This window comes from Metopolophium dirhodum, chromosome 4 (genome assembly GCF_019925205.1).
Source record: "Metopolophium dirhodum isolate CAU chromosome 4, ASM1992520v1, whole genome shotgun sequence".
In the NCBI taxonomy this organism is placed as follows: domain Eukaryota; kingdom Metazoa; phylum Arthropoda; class Insecta; order Hemiptera; family Aphididae; genus Metopolophium; species Metopolophium dirhodum.
The window spans coordinates 38,861,471-38,883,942 of NC_083563.1; the positions used below are offsets into that span (position 1 = coordinate 38,861,471).

Consider the following 22,472-nt stretch of genomic DNA (forward strand, 5'->3'; position numbering starts at 1 on the left):
AATTAAATCAATAAAAATTCATATTCTATAATTAGAAAAAAAGGTTTATTTTATTTTATTGGCCCGTATACATTTATACGCAATGCACTAATGAATAAAATATTTATAGGTACTGCATAATATATTACTATTATTTATTATAGACATCGTGGCGTATTATATTAGCATATTCATCTTTTTTAAACAAAATGTAATTCATTGTTATTATGAAAATATTTGAACACTGTTATAATCAATAATCACAGCTTTATATGCCTAATCGTTTAAAAAAGTATGATAATATATAATATTATTATTCCTTATCCGATGAAAAGGATTATTATTCAATTGTAAATTTGAATCCTATTTGTTCACCAAATAGTTATAAATAATAAATTATACATTAAACTTCCCAATACCTCAATGGCCCAATACTTAATTCATTAGGAAAATACATACAAAACATACATATAAATATCAAATTGTATACATAAACTATCAGCTATAATGCCTATCAGTGTATACTGATTTAACCGTTGAACTCTTGATATAAATAATTATTAACACAAAATAGGGTCTAGTGTTTGAAATAATAAGAGGTTCCCAGTTGTTGGATACTTGGATCCAGAAATTGCACAAAGTCCCTACCATAATATATCTATTGCAGCTGAATTGCACACATACTACATACATATTTATTTGTATTTAGAACCACATTTTTAAATAAAAATTCTTAAAGAAAACTATATTGACATTGACTAGATAGCGAAAAATCAATAATAATATAATTTGACATTGTTTGGATTAATTTTAAAAGATTTACATGGGAATTAATTTAAATTGTATACCTTTCATGGGTAATTTATGCATGATATATTTATTTGAATTCTTGTGATTTTTTAAAAATATTGTTATACATTTATAAGGATTTTTTTTAATTACCTACATATTAAATTATGGTAGGTATCAATGTATTAATCTTTTTTTTAGTTCATACTAAAATCAAATTCTGTTACGAATACATTTTCTACAACTATTGTTAGATATTATAACCAATTGAACAAAAAAAAAACAATAATAAAAATACAAATTAACTGTTATCGAGACATCGAGTATTATTGTATACAATCAAAAACGCAAACTATGTTAGGTAGGTACCGTACGCAGTTTGCATACGCGTTAGTTCATAAATATTAAAACTGAAGGTACGACGACGGAATAGTTTTTAATAAAATGTATACTGTACATTATTCAATGTAAATGACTAAATGAGAACCTATATTATGTGACTCAACAACTTTATGATTGTTTAGTCACCACCGATTTGTATGATACTATGATGAATCTATATAAAACCTGGATCATAACTAATAAGTAATAAGATATTATTTAAAACAATGTAAATTTCAACCTTGTGAATTTGGTGTGAATATTGAGTTGGTTACACATTGTACATTTTTTGGAAAATCACCAAAAAACTAAACGTCAAATTTAATGCCAGTATCCAAATTCTTTAAACCGACGCCAAACATAATCTCCATGAACACAAACAAGTTTTGAATGTCAAATTTTAATTATTAAATAAGAAAAGTCCTATACTTAAACAGTAAACACTATTTTAAAGCTAAAAATAAACTGAATGGTGTTTTAAAGTTTATATGCCTAAATTCAATGTAATAATAATTATATAATATAATGTATATCTTTATAAACATAATATACGAACAATTTTTTAAAACTTTAATTGGTTTATAGCAGTTACTCAGTAAAATTGAATGCTACCAACATGTCTCTAATTGAACTTAATCCGGGATGATCATTAATACATATTATAGATTAATTTTAAACTATGGGTATGAAAATAAAAATATTTTATAATGGTGTAACTTATTTTGTTTGTTTGTAGAATTAGTTTTTTTAAACTAAAACGACGGTAGGTATATTAATATTTTATTATAAAAGACATAAAGGCGTAGTAGATACCATGGGTGGTCGTAGGTTCTGTACTTGGAAGTTCTTAAAGTATATTAATTCAAAACGGACGATCGACCAATATAAGAATAGGTATATTGAATACATGGAGCATGTGTAGATGTTAAGAAGGTCACAGCAACACACTCAATTAATAAGCCTCAACTCGAAATGCCTACATAATATACCTATACTTAATTCAGTTTTCATAAAATGTATAGTACAAAATATAGTAAGGTAATATTACAAATTACAATATATTAAATGTTTCGATATTTTAAATTGTTAGTTACTTCTATCAATTATTACCACATAAAGGTTTGTGACAATATTTTTATTTAGCGATCTCCACCATATTTGTTTATTTTAAACCTGTCACCCCAAGCCCTATGATCTTCAAGTCTCTATATTTACATTTATTATAAAATATTTAGTTAAATAAACGTGGCCCTAACAATAGCAAGTTTCCATTATTACACTAAATCCACATTCAGTTAGTACAGAATAGGTATAATTATTTTCAAGAAAGTGCGTGACTTTAAACAGTATATAATATGACGCCTTTGAAACGCAAAATGTACACTTTGAATACCTACCATACATTCATACTGCATCATACTGTATCATACTAAATGGTGACGCAGTTTGTGAAATGGAATACCTAATGCACTAGGCACTTGACCTCGACGCAACACATTAATGACATCACATCCAAATGTGGACATTGAAACCAGTTGCTGGTCATGGTTTTGTAATTTAGTATTTACCTCAAATGTTCATATTCGTAATAATTGTATAGTTTGCGATTTATTTACCGATCAATAATGCACACAGATTAGATAAGTACTACGTATTATTATATTGTTAATCTTTAATTAAAATTTACCAAATTATTGATGAATAAATTATACAAATAAACATAAATAAGTGATGTAATAAATATAACCTATAGGTAAGTAAAAAAAATAAAGCCCGTGTAGTTATATTGGTCATCACTCATCACTCATCTAATAGAAAATAATTATACTTTTATACTATATTGATATTTTCACATTACATAAAAAAGTACGATACTATAATATTATGATCACACAGTAGACTACAAATTATAATAAATACTAATTATACAGTCAATTTATATAATTATGATTATTAAATACATTGTTATCAATATTATACCTATTTTATGAATATTAAATATAATGTAACGTTGTTTATTTTAATGTCACTGATTGATTATTTTGGGTGACTCATCGCATTATTATCATAAATCATATGAAATATGTCTAAATCAAGAGAAATTTCTTATACTAATTACACCTTCATTTTCATCAAAATGTAGTGACGCTCCAACCAATAATTTTCTCCTGAATTCTTTAAAAACTTATTCTTTTTTGGATAAATTCGATATTATTAATTCAGTTGGTGAGTTGAACGCAGGAAAGTTCCAATAAAATGTGCTCTAAATTCCAGAGAATTTTTGACTCTAAATTAAGTCCATCTAAAATGTATAGGTATAGAAAATTATTTCGAAGAAAAAAATATTTACCGTTAAAAAGTTTTATTATGTACTGAAAAATTGGATTCTTGTCAAAAACGAAAGACCATCTTTTACTCAGCTCTTGGCATCAGCAGATAACTCTTAAAATACATTTCTTTAGATATTATACTCGTAACTCACGTATATTACAATGTACCTAGTCCATACTTTATATAGATAATAAGAAATAGTAAAAAAATTTTATTCATCGAAGGTTTATTAATTTATAAATAACGATAAACAGGATATTATCCTAAGATATTATCCCAGGTCATGTGACCTATCTGTACAAACTGGTTAATATTGATAATTGGTACATAGCAGCGTTCTACACATAAAACACAAACTGCAAACAGTAGATATGTATACAATTATTTAATTAAATACTTCGATACCTAAAAAAAGTTTATTAATTTTTTATACTAAATAATTTAATGTACCTAACTAAAATTATTGTTTAATGTTTATACACATGCGAAACTATATTTATATAAAATGAATGGAGATATATGTGTATTGGTGACAAGTGTGTATTTTAATTTATATATCAAAAGTACAGGACAAAAAAAAATGTAGGATAATATATTATTATAATGAAATGGACACAACGAAGTTAGATATATTTACTTTTCTCATAAGATTTTAAGCAGTCGTGGCCGAGCGGTTAAGGCGTCTGACTAGAAATCAGATTCCCTCTGGGAGCGTAGGTTCGAATCCTACCGACTGCGATTAAATTTTGACATTTTCTTCGAATTTTAAGATTTAAAATTGTAATATTATAATTTTAAAATCTATCATCAATATATGATTATTATGATATATACCTATTATCATCAAGATAAATTTTTTACATAAGACAAGTGAATATTTACATATATGGACATTTTATTGTGGATCACAATGTACAAATATGTAGTACCCTTTATGTGTAAATATATTATCAAAATAATAGAAACTATATTTTATACTATTATTCTTACAATGATATACAAGGTGTAACAGAGTTATCAGATAAACAAAATACATTTTGTTCTAATCAAAGATTAAAAAAACTCTTAAAAATATAATTTATATACGCTTTTGCGCTACAAGTACTTAAATAGTATGACATTTTTTATATTATAACATTTTTTTTTGAAACAATTCAAAATAGGCAATATGTTAAGGAATTTTACAAAATTATTAAACATATTGGTAAGGTACAATATAATCAAAAAAGGTGGGTAAGTGGATGTCGCTCTGCTGTACAGTAGATTACAAGTGGGTCAATGTATAATGGATTATTGTATTAAACTTGAATTCAATGATATAATATCATTGTATAAGAAAAACGATTCTGAGCGAAAACGGTCAGTCAGTCTATGATATTACCAAGTATATTTGATGATATTATTGTGAATAAAGTAATTTATATATAACCTATTTACGTGGAGCCTTGTTTTAAATTTTCAATCCTTAGCCATAAAAATTAAACATTTTATTCATTTTTAACTACAAAATATTTAATAAATTATAAATTTGATAAATGTTGTCAAAATTTGAACTTTAAATGCTTATAAAAAAAAATTATGCCTATGTATTTTTAATATTTTTCAACTGCTATTGTAACAATATATCAGGAGCCTTATATTAAATTTTCACGCTTTTTTACCCGACAAATACAATTTTATTGATATTTATAGTGGTTTTCACTAGTGGTTTTCAAAAGCGCCGTGAAAAACAAAAGAAAAATTAAGTAAAACCGGGAATTTTTACGCAAAATCGATTTTCGACCAAAACGGTTTTGGTTTTTGGTGTAACTCTAAAACAAATGAACGTAGATACATGACATTTTCAAAATATTTTGACTTATTTTGAGCTGTTTACGGACATTTTCAGTTTCCAATTTTTTTAGATTTTTCTTCTATAAATATCAATAAAATTTTATTTATTGGGTAAAAAAGCATGACAATTAAATGCATAGCTCCTGATATATTGTTACAATAGCAGTTGAAAAATATTAAAAATACATTGGCACAATTTTTTTTTTATAAGCATTTAAATTTCAACTTTGACAAAATTTATCAAATTTAAAATTTAATAATTATTTTGTAGTTAAAAATTTATAAAATGTTCAACTTTTATGGCTAAGGATTGAAAATGTACAACAACGTTCCACGTAAATAGGTTATATATAAATTACTTTATTCACAATAATATCATCAAATATACTTGGTAATATCATAGGCTGACTGACCGTTTTCGCTCAGAATCGTTTTTCTTATACAATGATATTATATCATTGAATTAAAATTTAACACCATCCATTACAGTGACCCACTTGTAACCTACTCTACAGCAAAGCAACACCCACTTGCCCACTCTTTTTTTCTATTTTAATTTTAAAGCAAGAAATGATTATTTTAAAACTGTAAATTGTTTATGCAATTTATTTGATCGACGACGGTGACAATAGCCTTCGAAAAATGAACTTCAGTTACTGACCTAATATAATAAAAATACGTAGGTACAGACAGTCAATCAAGATTAGCAATTATTGTTACGTCTTGTGGTTTTATTTTTCGCATACTTAAGTTGAAAGTTTCCGTTTTCTAGCAATTTCTAATAAATAATAATATTATTATAATATAGTGTATACTGTACATGGTCATAACATAGATATCAATTATCTTTTCTAAACTGTACTGTATAGTATAGTCGTATACTCGTATATTCGTATCTGTGTTTGTAATAATATATTTATTTTGACCATAATAAATTTCCGAATTTGTTGGATTACTATGGAAAAAAGACATAACATTTACCTACAACACGTCATTATTATTCCTAAGGTTACGTTCAAGGAGGGTGTACAAATACCCCCCCCCCACCATTTGATAGCGACACTGTGGTTTCATATGTCGTAACTACTTAGAATTTAAAAATCCAAATTGCATAAAATCTAATATTTTTCTCTGGTTCGTTCTATTTGGAAAAAGTTTTCAAGAAAAAGATAATTAAATAAATTCACGAAAATCCACAAATTATTTTGTAGTTAAGTACCTACCTACAGTTTTATGAAATGTTAAGTTCTTATAACGATTGAAAATTTAAAACAAAAATATTATTATTATATAAGCTAACTAGTAACAGATAATCCATCTCCGCTCAGAATCGTTTTTCGAATACAATGATATTATAATATCATTGAAATAAAATTGAACACCATCAATTACAACAACCAAACTCCATACGAGTACACGACACCTAATGTAAGGCAAATCGATACCTTTTTTTAAAAATATTCTATTTGGGAATTTTTTAGACATAAACAAAACTTTTATTATCCATATAATTTTTATAATTTTTTTGTACATTTAACTAATATCAATTTTTCATTTTTTATTTAACAGGTCTTTCTGTTACACTTTTTATAGTTGTAACTTATATTATAATATATTAATTTAATATAGGTAGACCACAATGAAGTTAGATGTATTTACTCTTCAAATTATTCTTAGTGAGCAGTCGTGGCCGAGCGGTTAAGGCGTCTGACTAGAAATCAGATTCCCTCTGGGAGCGTAGGTTCGAATCCTACCGACTGCGAATTCATTTTTTATTTCAGTACCTTTTTAAAGTGAAAATTTAATATTATATTTAATATTATTATTAAATATGAATACATATAAATTCTTATAAACATCGTAGCATATTACTACAATATTATGATGTCGCATTTTGTTATATTTTAATTTTAAAGCAAGTTATGAATATTTTAAGTAGTGATGGGCAAAATTATCTTGGTCTTGCTGCAAAACAAAGACCGAGACCGAGACTAAGACTACGAATAATCGCTTTGCAAGACCAAGACGAAAACAAGACCCACACTGCAAGAGTCTTGCAATATTTATTGTAATTTTCAGAGAAAACTCGTTATTTAGTTGTAGGTTAAATGAAATAATTTATTAGAAATATAATAAAAACGTAGCATTGTATTTGACGTTAACACGTTCCAGGAATTGAGGAAATAACGAATTATTGAATTATTGAAAACAAGATAAGAAATGATGTGCGAGCAGTGAGCACAAGCAAATATTATAAAAACACCAGCCACCGATACGGGCAATACGGTATATTTATAAACCGGCAACCACAATATTTATTTAGGGCCTCTCTCCATTGAATATAATACTAAAAACAGAATTAAAGTTGGTACTTGGGTTATTTTTTTTTTTGTATATTGCAAGAGTCTTGCAGCAAGACCAAGACTTGAAGTGCAAGACCAAGACCAAGACCAAGACCAAGACCAAGACTGCCATAGTATAAAATTTTATCGTGTATAGAAAATGCAAATATAAACAACCAGAGATGGACCTAAGATGGTCTTATATGTAATCGGACTAATTGTTAGTAAATGTTTTCCTTTGGGCCCTTTTCATAAATTTCCCAGTAACAATAATTTAGCCTATCCGCCCTTGGTATCGACAAATTCTTATTATCATACAAAATTTATAATTTTTTTTTTAATGTTTATGATTTTGCGAAAAAATTCACGTTTTTTCTTAATTTTTTTTTCGTTTTTCCAGGTGCTTTTGAAAAAAATTGGGAATCGTAAATTTTGCAATTACTAGATTCACTTTTTCATCTATTTGTATACTTATATGATATACATTAATGTATATTAACATGATATTGATAACTATATAAAGAGGACAATTTTGACTTTAGAGTTTAAAGTTCAAACTAAAACATATACCTACCTAAAAAATAAATTTTTAGCTATATTTGTTTTCTTTTTAACTTTATATTATACTTGGTTTTGAATTCAATATATTTGGTACCTCGTTCCCACTTCCCAGTACCTCGCAATGATTATATTAGATATATAAGTAAGGGTATTTACTTAATATAATATATATTATTATATAACATTAATTTAAAAATTTTATTCAGAACGTGAACAATGAACATACCTCATTAAAAAAAGTGAACAACTCCGTATTTTATGCATTGAACGTGAACAAGAATATACAATTCAATTTTCTATTAAACTTTCCGAACACTGCATTTTAGATTGCAACATTTAAAAAGGTATATAATAAATGCATATGCATAGACGAAAATATATATATTTATAGGTTCTTTTGAAAATATTGTTATACTTCACCAGACATTGTGAAATAGACTTAAGTTACGACTTATGTTACTTGTTACTTACATAAAAATTTAAAACAATACCTAATTACTAATTAGGTATGAAAAAGGAGTTAATCGTGAATAGAATATTTAATATATTATACAAGTTTAGGTAATTAGTTTTATTATTCACACCAACTTTGGTTTAGTTAGTGATTACTTTTTATATATTAACAGGAATACAATAAGTCGATGGAGGGTTGGATGTTGTGCGTATGTAGATACATATAAAGGAATGAAACCAACGCCCAAACATGGGTCTTAACATTGATCCGATAGCGCGCTAGCGCGACCCCCTGAACCTCTCCCAGTCACGAGTCAGTACTTCGTACGATATATACCTACGTAGTACGCACCAATCGAGTTGCGTGTTCCACATACCGGTCATGTGGATTGCCAAGGTTGGCTGTGAGGTGAAAAATTCCGCAAATTTATACAATTATGACAGTAGGAAGAACTAAAGAAAATTTCGGTAAGTGCACAGTCCAACAATGTTTATGAAATAACAACAATGCAATGCATTCTTTTGTTTATTGTATATAACAACCACAAATAAAACAAAATACTTACCCTACACAGAGAAATATTAGGATCTCAGCACCAATACATTTGTTATGATTTTATTTTTGCTACATTAGTTGTAATACATTGAATCAATTAACTTTTCCTAAGTTATGCTCTATCTATATTTAGTTCACGTCTTAAGATTAAAATATCTAATTCTAAAGTGTCACTTTACATCTTTACCTAATATATAATTTTATTTTTTTATTTTCACAGCCTTTTCCTTAATTCCACTTTTAATTCGAACAACAAAATAATTAATGACCATTTATTATTTTAATGTAGGTAATATTCTTGTTTTGCATATTACTAGCAATTGCCTCAAACCATACATTTTTTATGTATATAAATATTACATTTATAAAACGAGCACTCACATAAAATGTTTAAAATAATAAACTTAAAGATAGTAATGGCAATACATATTATTTAATTTAATTTTAATAACTATATAAATATAAATATACATTTTTCCATTTGCAATTTACAAAAATATTTCAAACGGTTATTCTATCTACTCATCCATTCAAGTCTCCAACACTACTTACGCCTACTCAATTATTACAGCTTATAAAAAGAAAGATACCATGAAAGATTCTTTGAATACACTTTATGCATTACCATATAACTAGTATTTATTATAATGTTATGTACAATAATTTGTCTATATAATTTACAGTATATAAATGACTCGCATGTGTTTTCTCCGTCTTACAAACGCGTAACATACCAAATGTACGCTCAGAAATTCACGTTTTATGCCGTTAGCTCAAATATTAGAGTGAATCAACCGATTATCAAAACTTGATGGTAAGAACATTATCTATGTTTTGTTAGAAGTTTTTTTACGATAATTCAGTTTTTAAGTGAGTTATGAGCATTTTTAATTTACATTTATTATACACGCATAACTCACTTAAGAACTGAATTATCGTAAAAAAATGTCCAACAAAACACAGATAATGTTCTTACTATCAAGTTTCATAAAAGGTCGATTCACTCTAATTTTTAAGCTAACGGCATAAAACGTGAATTTCGGAGCGTAAATTTGGTATGTTACGCGTTTGCAAGACGGATACAACACATGCGGCGTCCTCTTAACGAATTATTAGCTCCAAAGCAAAATACTACATCATGTAGGTATATGTTTTGATTTTAAATCGTATTAAAATTAATTATTATTATTGCTCTTGTCATATATGTGCGTTACAAAATCAGGGCTTATCACATATAATAATGATTAAATTCAAGGGCGTCTGCAGGAGGGGGGAGTAGGGGCAATTTCCCCCCCTCCACCATTTGGCTTTTTCTGGGTATTGATTATCAAAACTATTATTGATGATTTTAATGTTCTAAAATGTTATAAATCTATAGTTATGTTTGTATTTGCATTTTCTATACACGATAAAATTTTAAAAATATTATTATTTGTTTTGAACTATTTAGGAACATTTTCAGTTTCCAATTTTTTTAGATTTTTATTCTATAAATATCAATAAAATGTTATTTGTAGGGTAAAAAATCGTGACAATTTAATGAATGGCTCCTGATATATTTATATTACTGTTACAATAGCAGTTAAAAAATATTAAAAATACATAGGCACAATTTTTTTATAAGCATTTAAAGTTGAAATTTTGAATGTAAATTACTTTTTTCACAATAATATCATCAAATATACTTGGTAATATCATAGGCTGACTGACCGTTTTCGCTCAGAATCGTTTTTCTTATACAATGATATTATATCATTGAATTCAAATTCAACACCATTCATTACAGTGTCCCACTTGTAACCTACTGTTCAGCAGAGCGACACCCACTAGCCCACCTTTTTTAATATTAAAGATATAAATTCTAAAATAAATTCGGTATAATATAGATTTTAAACTTTTAAATGATTGTATAAAAGTTTACAGACAGAACTTTTCATTTGGACTACTGATTTAATCTGAAAATAAACTATTTTTTTTCTATCCCTAAAGGTTTGGTCTTGAGATTATATATTTATTATAAAAATGAAATAAAAACATGTGCAAATTCTATAATTTAAATTTAGAAAAAACTTAAAAATGCTCCAAAAATGTTTAAATGCAAAAGACCTTAAAATTTAAAATCATCAAAAAATTCAATGTATAGGTATGTTTTAAACAGGTATCACGTAGCTAGATTTGGAAAACAATTCAAAATTAATATAGTTTTCCCAAGCTCAATCATTACCATATAGCTTTTATAGATTATAAGATTTTTAATAAATTACCTAAAATTATAAAATCAACGGTAACATTTTATTTGTCAAAAAAAAAATGTATTTGATAATATAAAATTACATAACAATTAACTAAAATTAATGCTGTAAGAGTTTTAACAAACTATCTACGTATAGGTAATTCATAAATATTTTGAAATTCCTTGTCTATATAAAAGAAAACATGTCACAAAAATGCTTTATAACTAATAGGATAGTGAGATAAAAAATGTAAAAAGAAAATATTTTGCCCTCCCGGCCCTTGACAAATTTCTGCGGACGCCCTTGGAAAATTTATATCTATACAATACATCATTGCAATGGAAAAACTATATTATTAATGTTTACTACATTATATAAGTAGACGGAACCTAAACTACTATATATCTACATTCTACATCTTATTTATGTATATAACATTTAATAGATACTCAAAACTATAAGTATTTTTGTTATTGTGTTTGAACAAATGTTCATAATAATTTAATAATAGTATAGGTACTATAGCATTACACTTACAGTATAAGCCTTATAATTCCATCAATTTTAATAACATTTAGTAGCATTTTATACTAAATTATTATTAGAAATGGTTTATCATTTTCTACCTATCAGGCTACTAGATAATATTATCTATAGCTGTAGTGCTACGCTAGGTTGCCAGAACCTACATATTACGATAATATTACTTTTGTTGACAAAAATATTTACGTTCGAAAGTCAATCACTATGACCAAATAATATATTTACTTAGCCTAATGTAGATATTATACTTATGATACAAGTACCATTAAACACCATATAATTATACTATAATATATAAATATATAATACCAATATAAATATTACCAGACGTCCGACGGCTGAAACCATTAACGGATGATAAATATTATTTAAAATCAAAAATAATAATACCGTTACTTTTTTAATAGATAACAACAGAACTTCAATAGAACTTAAGAAAACTGAATAACTGATAAACCAGTTTAGTAATGTAAGGCCTTTTCAATGTTTATGGAAACAAATGTAAATAACCATAATACTTATGTTTAGAACCTATGTTGTACAATGTTAATTAAGAGGACGTTGATACCCGTATGCGTTGTCTGATGTTTGTCTCCTTCTTATAAATGTAAACATAGCAAAACATTGTTTTGCGCGGGTTAGAACCACTCCCTAGTCTAGGAGCAACTGACGGTTGAGACCTTACCCATTTTAGCTTCCTTAAAATTTTTATTTTTAATCTGGGCTGCTGAATACGATAGAAAATCGGCTGATTAGTAGTGTCTCAGGGGGAGAGGGGGTGTGTCTCCAAAATTGGAACAAAAATCAACCGACTTAAGCTCAAAAGCCACCAACGTCAAATTATTTGAAATATAAAAACAGACACCTATTTACTCGATTATTAATAATTATTGATGCTTAATTGTTCAACGATTAAAAGTTGAGATTTGCAGCGCCGACCTTTATGCTGATTAGTAGTGTCTCGGGGGGAGAGGGGGGGTGTCTCCAAAATTGGGACAAAAATCAACTGACTTTAGCGCCACAGCCACCAACACAAAATTTTTTGAAATATAAAAACCGACACCTATTTACTCGATTATTAATAATTATTGATGCTTAATTGTTCAACGATTAAAATTTAAGATTTGCAGCGCCGACCTTTCAAACATTTTCCGTGCTATTAAATACAAACAAGTAAATTTTAACCTTTTTTTAAGAAAAAACGTGTTATTTTTTAACGACAAAAATAAAGAAAAAAAGGTGGACAAGTGGGTACCTCTCTGTTGTACAGTAGTTGTCGAGTATGTCACTGTAAAAATGTTGGATGTGTTACATTTGAATTCAATGATATATCACTGGATACGAAAAACGATTCTGAGCAGAGACGGTGCGTGAACCTAGCCTTAGCTCAGTGGCGCCGAACACGTATGGCTACTGTGGTAAATACCCCAGAATTTTTAATAAGCATTAGGTGGACAATTATTAGTGAGTTAAAAAATAATAAATGTCTTGACACATGATATGTTTTTAAACCAGCCAGCTAAGGAAATAATTTAAGGTCTTGTTGAATTCAATAAATTATTACAAAAATATACAATATTGTAAAAATTATGTATTCAAACGCTCCTAAAAAAATATTGTTACTTAACACTAAACTTAATTGTTTTTTTATAAGTAGAAAATTTTGTTGGGAACCTTTTATTAAAATTTCTTATCTTAGCTATGAAAAAAGAAAACTTTTATGAATTTCTAACTGTAAAATAGTTTACACAATTTAAAAAAATTATCATGGCTTTAAATAGCTCAAAATACGTCGAAATAGTTAAAGCCGAAATACTGATATAACAAATTTCTTTGCTAAACATTTCGTGAGTCTACGGTTATTCGTTTTGGAAATACTACAAAGTTTCAAAAATCAATCAATAATTTACCACTGAATATCAAATATCGAAAAATTATAAGTTCAAAAGCTCATAAAAAAGTCATGTCCCGTTTAAGTACATTTTTTTTGTTTGTGTTAGGTAAGATAACTTATGCAACATCTTTTATTAAAAATTTTAATCTTAGGTATGAAGAGAAAAACTTTTATGAATTACTAACTAAATAATAATTTACAACATTTAAAAAATTTCTCATGGCTATTAATAGATGAAAAATTGTTTGAAAATTGTTCAAATTGTTTGAAAATATTACCGTAATGGTCGTTTTAAATATTTGGTAAAAATTTCAAGTATTCTAGGTTCATTCGCTTTTAAGTTAGAACAAAATATCAAAAATTGATTGATGAAAATTCTTTAATTTACCTATGAAAATACCTCGGAAAATACAATATAGTAAAAATTTTAATTCAAACACTCATAAAATATTAATGTTGCTTTTCGGTAAACTTTTTTTTTAAATTAAGGTAGGTGAATTTGGGAAGACTTCTTTCAACATTTACAAAAAAAAATTCCATACAGGCGCAACACAACAAATTTATTTTGAAATGTAGCCCCCTTTTTTGAGTTTGAAATTTGAATTTGAATTACTTTAACTTTTTTAAGCAACTTTGACTTATTAAGTCTTTTTCTATCTTAAAAATTGACTTACTGTGGGTGAACCAAAATTTTGATTTATGCGTGTTGTATATATCATATTTTTTAAGTCCGTCTACAATTCTACAATGTTCCGTGTGTTTTCGTATGTTTTTTTTAAATTTAGGTGTGGTGTTGACGGTGTTGTAAGTAAAACACATTTATATTATTTTCACCTAAACACCTATAAACCAGTTAGTTTGCATAAAAATGGCCTTATATCATTATTATAACTTCTTAGAAACGCCGATATCGACAAAATATAATCAATGAAAACACCATCACTAAAATAAAACCCACCCATTTCCTTCTCTTTTTTACCCCTCCCCCTCCCCCCATATTTTCCACTAATAAATATATTATTTATATACAAAAACTGTAAAAACTTATTATAATTTGTACTTAACCCCCCGCCCGCCATTTCATAATCCTGGCCAGTGGCGTGCCCAGCAGGGAGGTTAGGGTTATTTGACCCTTAAATCCCCTTATTTGTGTCTTTGGTACTACCCCCACAATGCATTTAAATGCATTATTACTTATGAGTTTATGACATCCCCCCTCCTCATTAGAATTTCCTAGGCACGCTACTGATCCTGGCTACCTAGGCAGTGCCTATCAACATTAATGTTACATATTATAGCAAAAATCACAACACTTCAAAGTGAGTTTATTATGTTTTGGTATTGATTATAAATTATAATATAATATGAGTATTGAATACTAGCAATCAAGTGGTGACACGTCGATAAATACCAGGTGATATGTTTTTTTGACATTGACATTTTTATAGGTAATCTTTTATTATACTATTAAGAAGGAGGTGATGAGGACTTAGCCACACACGGGTCTGTGATCTATTATACCAATACAATCATAGAACCACTTCAATTTGAACTCTAGTCTCTAGTTGTGCTTATATAGTTATGTGCCTAGCACACATATACGTAAATGGTTAAGACATTAACAATAATAATATTATGATGAGATACATTCATTTAAATCTGACTGTATTATACTCTATTATATTTACCTGTTTCAAAAAATATGTTAATCAAAATAAAAGGCTAGCCGTCAGCGGAACTCGTGCAAATAATTTACTTAATTGTTTCGCACATCAGATGCAGCAGAGACGTCCACATCGCGAGTATAACATTATGGAGGGATTACAACGCGTCATCATTACAACACGACTATAATATATTATTTTGTACCTACCTACCTACGCGATGCGAAAGTTGGTTGGAACTAAACTTCCCGACGACGTCTTTTAACAACGGTTTCCCAGGCGGCCCGCGGACTTTTAATTATGCATCGCAGCGTGTTAATGTCTTGTGTCTCGTGGGTGAGTGGGGGATGGATAGCGATTTGTTTATTTTTAATCTCGAGAGGCATAAATAATACTGAAAGCCGAGAGGTATAATATAATATGTTAGGTATAAGGTATGGAATATTATGTTCTAACCGGTCCGATAAAATCCAAGTCCAAAGGTTTAGGACTTTAGGTAGGTACCTAAATAAAGGTAATAAAATGCTTATGAATTACATCGTATCAAGGGCGGCCCTGTGGAAGGTAGGTCAACTGGGACATTTGTCCTAAACCCTATGCTATTAGAGCGCCTCATCTTAAGAAATTCAAATTTAAAAATATCGGTCCTGTGGAGCAATACAAAAGTATTAATTAAAAGCAACAACATTTATATAGTAATAATTACATCAAAAATTATCGTATTGGTCTATAATAATAATTAATAAATTATAGTAGTAAGTTTTAACTAAAAATAAAATATATCCGAATTTTTTTTTTTTTTTTATGAATATTTTGTAAGAGATACAGGACTATTTTTTAATTATTTTTAATCATAATAAAACAATAATTTTGAATATTATATCAGGTATATATTATTATGAAATATAGTGTGTAGAAATAGGTACCTAAAACATGATAAACACCACACATGTATGACGAAACCTACGGGTAAAATCTAGGGCCGCCCTCGGTTTACTGTGGATCCCCTTGCTCGAACTTTAATTGGAATTATTCGTGAATGTGGGAGGCGTGAGCCACGAACACAGCGGACAATCCGTATACATCGTACGTCAAAGTCCATAAAACGTAAACATATATCGTTAATTTGCAAATAATAAGATCGTATCATTAGCAATGTGCGTTCAACAGCTGGTGTAGGTACCTACTGCAGTACTACTGCACACAGCTGATGTACATTCGTCTGTTAATATTTATATCCGAATACGCCATACTGTCGAAAATAAATTTTACCATTATAATATATAGGCAGGCACTGAGGTACCTACTTACAAGCTACAACCTACTGCGGATAGGCTGCATATTATAATATTATTACATAGGTATAAGTCACATAGGTATATTAGGTATTTACAAAATACATTTTTCCTTCCTCTCCCCCACGACTGAATTTCGTAGCACTTACGTCGAACGTCCGGCAAATTCTCGTGATCCCGCCGGTGGTGACATCCCTGCGATGGTGAGCGAGTCCGAAAATTATGCGAGCGCGGACGACCAGATACGCCGCATTAGCAGCCATAGCGACCGCGGGACGTACAAACCAGCCGAACCAGAATTACGAACTGCGTCTTCCCGCCGCCTGTGGGAGACGCGTAGTCAGTCCCGCCACCCGCCCGCGCTTAGTATCGCCACCGCAATTCATCCGCGTGCGCGTGATAGTCCGGTCAGCCGCCGCCGCGAGTTGTCGACCGTAAGGTTGTCGTCGTCCGCCGTCCGGTCGTAGTCGTCGTCGTCGTCGTGATAAAACCACGGTCGCCAGTGCAGCCGTGACCCGGGACAGACGTGGGACACCACGCGACCCGTTGTACCTGCACTGTTTCCGAAAACAGCTGATCCGGGGCTTGACTTTTTGCGATATCATTTTGATAGCGACCGCTACTCGCTTACTCCGCACCCGCTTACCAGCTGCAAGCTTTCTTCTTGACTTATAGTATTACAGTTTTATATTTTCAGTCGTCCTCCGCCGTATCCTTGTTTCATTTTCACACGTTCCCGATCCACAAGAAAATACCGTAAGTATTATATTATTAAGTACTATATTATGTTTATACTAAGTACCGTTGAAAACCACACACGGTACGCTGTTCTACGCTCCATCGAGTGTACTACGCGGTCAGCGATAACGGGTGATGAGGCTGACGACCTAGACAATCTCGTTGGAAGTTCGCGATCGTTAGATGCCTTCTGCGTTTTGCATGTTAAAAATTCGTTTTTTTTTAATTAAAATCGATAACTGTACGGAGTCCGATCGTCAGATTATTAGCCTAATTGTTTCTATTCAGATAATATTTGACTAAATAGTTAAGCAATATTACTGGTATTTAATTATATTATATGTTATACTTAGTTTCCCAGTTAATTGATATTACAGCAATTTTCATTACAACTTGTTACATATACGAGGTGATTTTTTAAACATGCTCACCTCCATTTTTCCTTTTAATAGTAAGTATTTTATTCAAATTCTGATTTTTAGATTTTCTAAGTATAATATCTAAAGACCATATTTTAAAATATCTGATATTTTTTATACTGCGTAAGGAGTGTCCTGTAACGATACAAACTTCTATTTTTCAAATGAGAACCCCCATCTTTTACTGCATATTATTTAGCAGATGATTTTATTAACAATTTTGATGTACCTATCTAAATCAAAATTCTAATAAGTAGTTTCTGAGTTATTAAAATGTTTATACTTATAAGAATAATACAATAAATGGTTTTATATAAATGAAAACTATATGTACCTATTATTAGATATAGTATTTATTATACTTTGATCATTTTTACAAATTATTTATATTGATAAATCAATAGACAATAGTAATTACTAACGTTTTTAAATCTTCTAAGTCCCTATATCTACTTAACTCATTAACATAGATTCTTGGATCCTTAGTATACAAAGTAATAAATCTCATAAACTACTCACTTGAATTTTGATTTAGATACATCAAAATTGTCAACAAAAATGTCTGCTTAATAATTAAAAATTAAAAAGGGGGGTTCTTAAGACGGAAATTTGTATTATCACAGGATCATTCTTAGGTGGTACAAGAAATCTCAAGGATTAAATATGGACGAAAATATGGTTTTATCATGTGTATTTAAAAATTCAGTATTTGAATATAATATGCATAATTTAAGCTTAAAAATAGGGAGAGCATGGTTAAAAATCACCCTATATAATACATTTTGTATTTAAAAAAGTTATAGGTACACTAATTCTCTAATTTTAGGTTACTTCTTTATTTTAATCTCTTTATTAGTATAAATTCTTATTTTTTTAACTACCTAAATTTTTACTAATTCATATTTCCTAATTGCAGAATATGGGTGGAGAATTTGGACAGCTAAAAACTGACATCCGTGGAGTTGTTACCACCAAATTGTCTCCATTTGAGCAAAAAGCATTCAAAGGACTCTTTTCTCATGGAGTTCCCAATGCCATTAAAAGGACAGCCTCTAATTTACCATACATTGTTCCACCAATGATTGTTGGCTATATTGTCTACGATTGGGCTGTCCATGCCCATCATGAAAGTTTGAGGAAGAACCCTGCTGATTTTGCTAATGATCAATAAATTTATTTTTAACTATACTACTTTTGGGAAAGTTAATCATCTTAAATTACTGTAGAAAAAAATGTGTTTATCAAACATGATTATTTGTAAAGTAACAGGCAACAGTAAAAAGTAATAAAATGTATTGATTTGTTATTAGCTGAAATAAGTTACCTTAATCATTAAATTAATAAAAATAAAAATGGTTGAACATAACAAACATTTTTTATTTATTTATATTATACTTGGAAATTAAAATTTCAACTATTGTGTAATGTATATGCGATAAATAGATGAATGGCAAATGCCCAGTATAAATATATATAATATATAATATATCAGCATGTTTGTGTCTTTATGTAATACAATATAATGTTGTCTACAAATTATTGATTACAGTAAAGTAAGCATTATCATCAGGTTTTTAGATATTTTTAGTACAAAGCAAATTTTAAGTAAAGAAATTACTACAATTTAAAATGTTTATATTTAATTCATGTAACTAAAAATGTGAATTATGAACTTTTTACAGAACAAGACCCCATGTGGTTAGATTTGTCATAATTCAAATATAATTTTTAATAATTGAAATTTATAATATTTATGCTAATAATTATTTATGCTATACTACTATATGTTTAAGTTAAAAATTGAAATCAACTTGGTTTTTAGCTGAGATATTTCAGATTCAGTGGAATATTTTTAAAATGTGATATTACAAAAACTATCTACCTCTATAGGTACATAAATATATTATAATATTAATTCAAAGCTGGCATGTTAACAAATTTCTTGAATCATTTTGTCAAGTTAATATAAAACAATTTAAGTTAAGTTGAAAATAATAGAATATAAAAAATTATAATAAAATAGTAACTGAACTAATTGCAATCAGTAAACTTGAATAAAAGTATAACATACACAAAAACATGTATAAATATAACATATAACTTAATTCCGGTTTTATATGTGATTATGATTGTTATAAAATATGCATAGCATGCAAACATGTGCTAAAATAGTCAAAATATATAGTACAAAAATGTGATTTAATTTTAGTTTGTAAGTATGAGAATTTTAAATTATACATAGTTAAAACTTGTAATCTAAGATTACATTTAATTTTTAAGTATACATTAAAGAAACCAAATAAATAGTATTTTAGTAATCTAATTTAGTACATTGTTAAATGTTAACATGAAAAAATTGCAGAAAAAAGAACAACAAATGTATGTCAATTTAAAAAACAATAAGTTACCTACCAAAATATATACCATAGTCTGTTCCATGTTTAATTAAAACCTTTAAGGGAAAGTTGGGAAAGTTCCTTTAAAAAGGGACTAGTTCCTCGTTCATTTACATTTTTTTTACGATCTGAGCGGTTGTCAATGGTGTATTTTGTGGTCAACTTTTAAACCAGGAAAAATCAACTAATTTTTATATTCATTATAATAAAATTAAATTTTTACCTTCAAAACTAACAGGAAGTGACAAAAAACAGGAGTTTCTAAGGAGCACCGATTTTTGACAAAAATGATTTGGTTTATTTGTTTAAATGTTGGGATCACGGTATATTGTAGATACTATGTAGTAATTTAATATTTACTAGTAACTGACGAAGTGATACCAAATTACCAACACTAAATATATTTTAGAAAATATTATTATTAAAATAATTTTTATTTTCATAATTTGAGGAACTGAAATTTTCATTCAAGTTCCTTTAAAAATAGGAACTCTTTCCCGTTCCTCGTTCCAATATTTTAAATAGAAAGCGTTCCAAGCTAAAAGGAAATATATTATATTGAGTAATAGATATGTTTTTAAATTCTGAGCGGAGCGATGAATGTATTGATTTTACAATGATGTGTTTTCATTTTTTTTTTTTATGTGTGTACGCGATTAGTAGTCGAAATAATGCTTCGATTTTCAACTTCAGTATCTTGTTCGATGGGAAAGTAAATCTAGTTGGTACTTTTGGGAGGTCAAAATTGAAAATTTCTAATAGTTTTCAAAAACACCCGGGAAAACAAAATAAAAATTAAGGAAAAACGGGAATTTTTACACAAAATCGGTTTTTGAGAAAATCGATTTTGGTTTTTGATGTAACTCTAAAACAAATTAACGTATATACATGACATTTTCACTGGTTGTTTTTTTTGCACTTTCTATACACGATAAAATTTTAAAAATATTTTGATTTGTTTTGAACTGTTTCATCGTCAAATATACTTGGTAATATCATAGACTGACTGACCGTTTTCGCTCAGAATAGTTTTTCTTATACAATGATATTATATCACTGATTCAAATTTAACACCGTCCATTACAGTGACCCACTAACCTACTGTACAGCAGAGCGACATCCTCTTACCCGCCTTTTTTTTATTTTAAGATAAACATAAAAATTAAAAAATTAAACTTAATAATCATCATTCATCAAATTGAAACTTGGATAACAATAAACATAATGAGTAATCTGGCATCTGTAAATTGTATTATGTCTGAGCCTTTGTTGATGATTCCACCAGTTATATCAGTCATCATCATGCAGTATAATCGTGGTGTATACTCATTTAACTATCTTTACAACTGATAAAGTGCAGATAAGTATTAAGTATACCTACTAGGCTAAGACCTACGACCATGAAGATTATGACTTACCTATCAAGGTATTTACTTAGTCATAATTACTTAAATCTTGTCGTAGTAGGTGCTTAGCATTCAGTAGTAGGAATTTATAATTTTGTTAATTTGTACTATGGTAGGTTATAGCTTGCTCCCTCAGTGGCGCCGGAGTACAAAATTAAATGTATGGCAAGGATCTTCGACAACCCCCCTCACAGTCTCACAAACAATTTGCCGTCCACTTTTGTTTTATTTTTGATCAGATTCCTCTTCTTTTTTCAACTACTACGTATGTAATAATATTAAAATAATAATTAATTACCTGCAACGGCTGCAACGATAGTATAAAATACAAAAATATAAACAAAATGCAACCTTTTATATTATATTATAATATTATGTATATAATATTAATATTGTTATGACTCTCAATGGGCAATATTACTTAATAATTTGTGATCCTATTTCCTATTTTTCATAATTTTATTCTCCTATGAACCCACCCCCCAGCTAAATGTTTATATGTATGGCAGCTGCCATACATAAACATGGACTTCGGCGCCACTGGGCTCCCTACTCGTTAGGTACCTTCGTAAAATACAATAGGTATTAAAATCCATCTAGTTTCCTTAAAACTGGGATAAATTATGAGTCATTAAAAAAAAATTAAATATGGCAATCA

At 28.6% G+C, this 22,472-nt stretch overlaps 2 protein-coding genes and 2 non-coding genes across 4 annotated transcripts in view; 3 read left to right on the forward strand and 1 right to left on the reverse strand.

The window, feature by feature from the left end:
- Positions 1-17,280, reverse strand: part of LOC132942745 (calcium uniporter protein, mitochondrial) — a 79,757-nt gene extending 62,477 nt beyond the window's left edge. Inside the window, exon 1 of the mRNA XM_061011381.1 lies at positions 17,005-17,280. Coding sequence (XP_060867364.1) covers positions 17,005-17,118 — 114 coding nt within the window. The 5' untranslated portion in view covers positions 17,119-17,280. The remainder of the gene's footprint in view (positions 1-17,004) is intronic.
- Positions 4,137-4,218, forward strand: Trnas-aga (transfer RNA serine (anticodon AGA)). The gene has a single exon. It is a non-coding gene; the product is annotated as a tRNA-Ser (tRNA).
- On the forward strand, positions 6,994-7,075 carry Trnas-aga (transfer RNA serine (anticodon AGA)). Its single transcript has one exon. It is a non-coding gene; the product is annotated as a tRNA-Ser (tRNA).
- A 171-nt stretch (positions 17,281-17,451) lies between the features above and the next one.
- LOC132942747 (cytochrome b-c1 complex subunit 8) lies at positions 17,452-19,382 on the forward strand. The gene is made up of 2 exons (XM_061011388.1): positions 17,452-17,611; positions 18,929-19,382. Exon 2 carries the CDS (start codon positions 18,932-18,934, stop codon positions 19,181-19,183), a length of 252 nt encoding a protein of 83 aa, XP_060867371.1. The 5' UTR covers positions 17,452-17,611; positions 18,929-18,931; the 3' UTR covers positions 19,184-19,382.
- Positions 19,383-22,472: the final 3,090 nt, after the last annotated feature.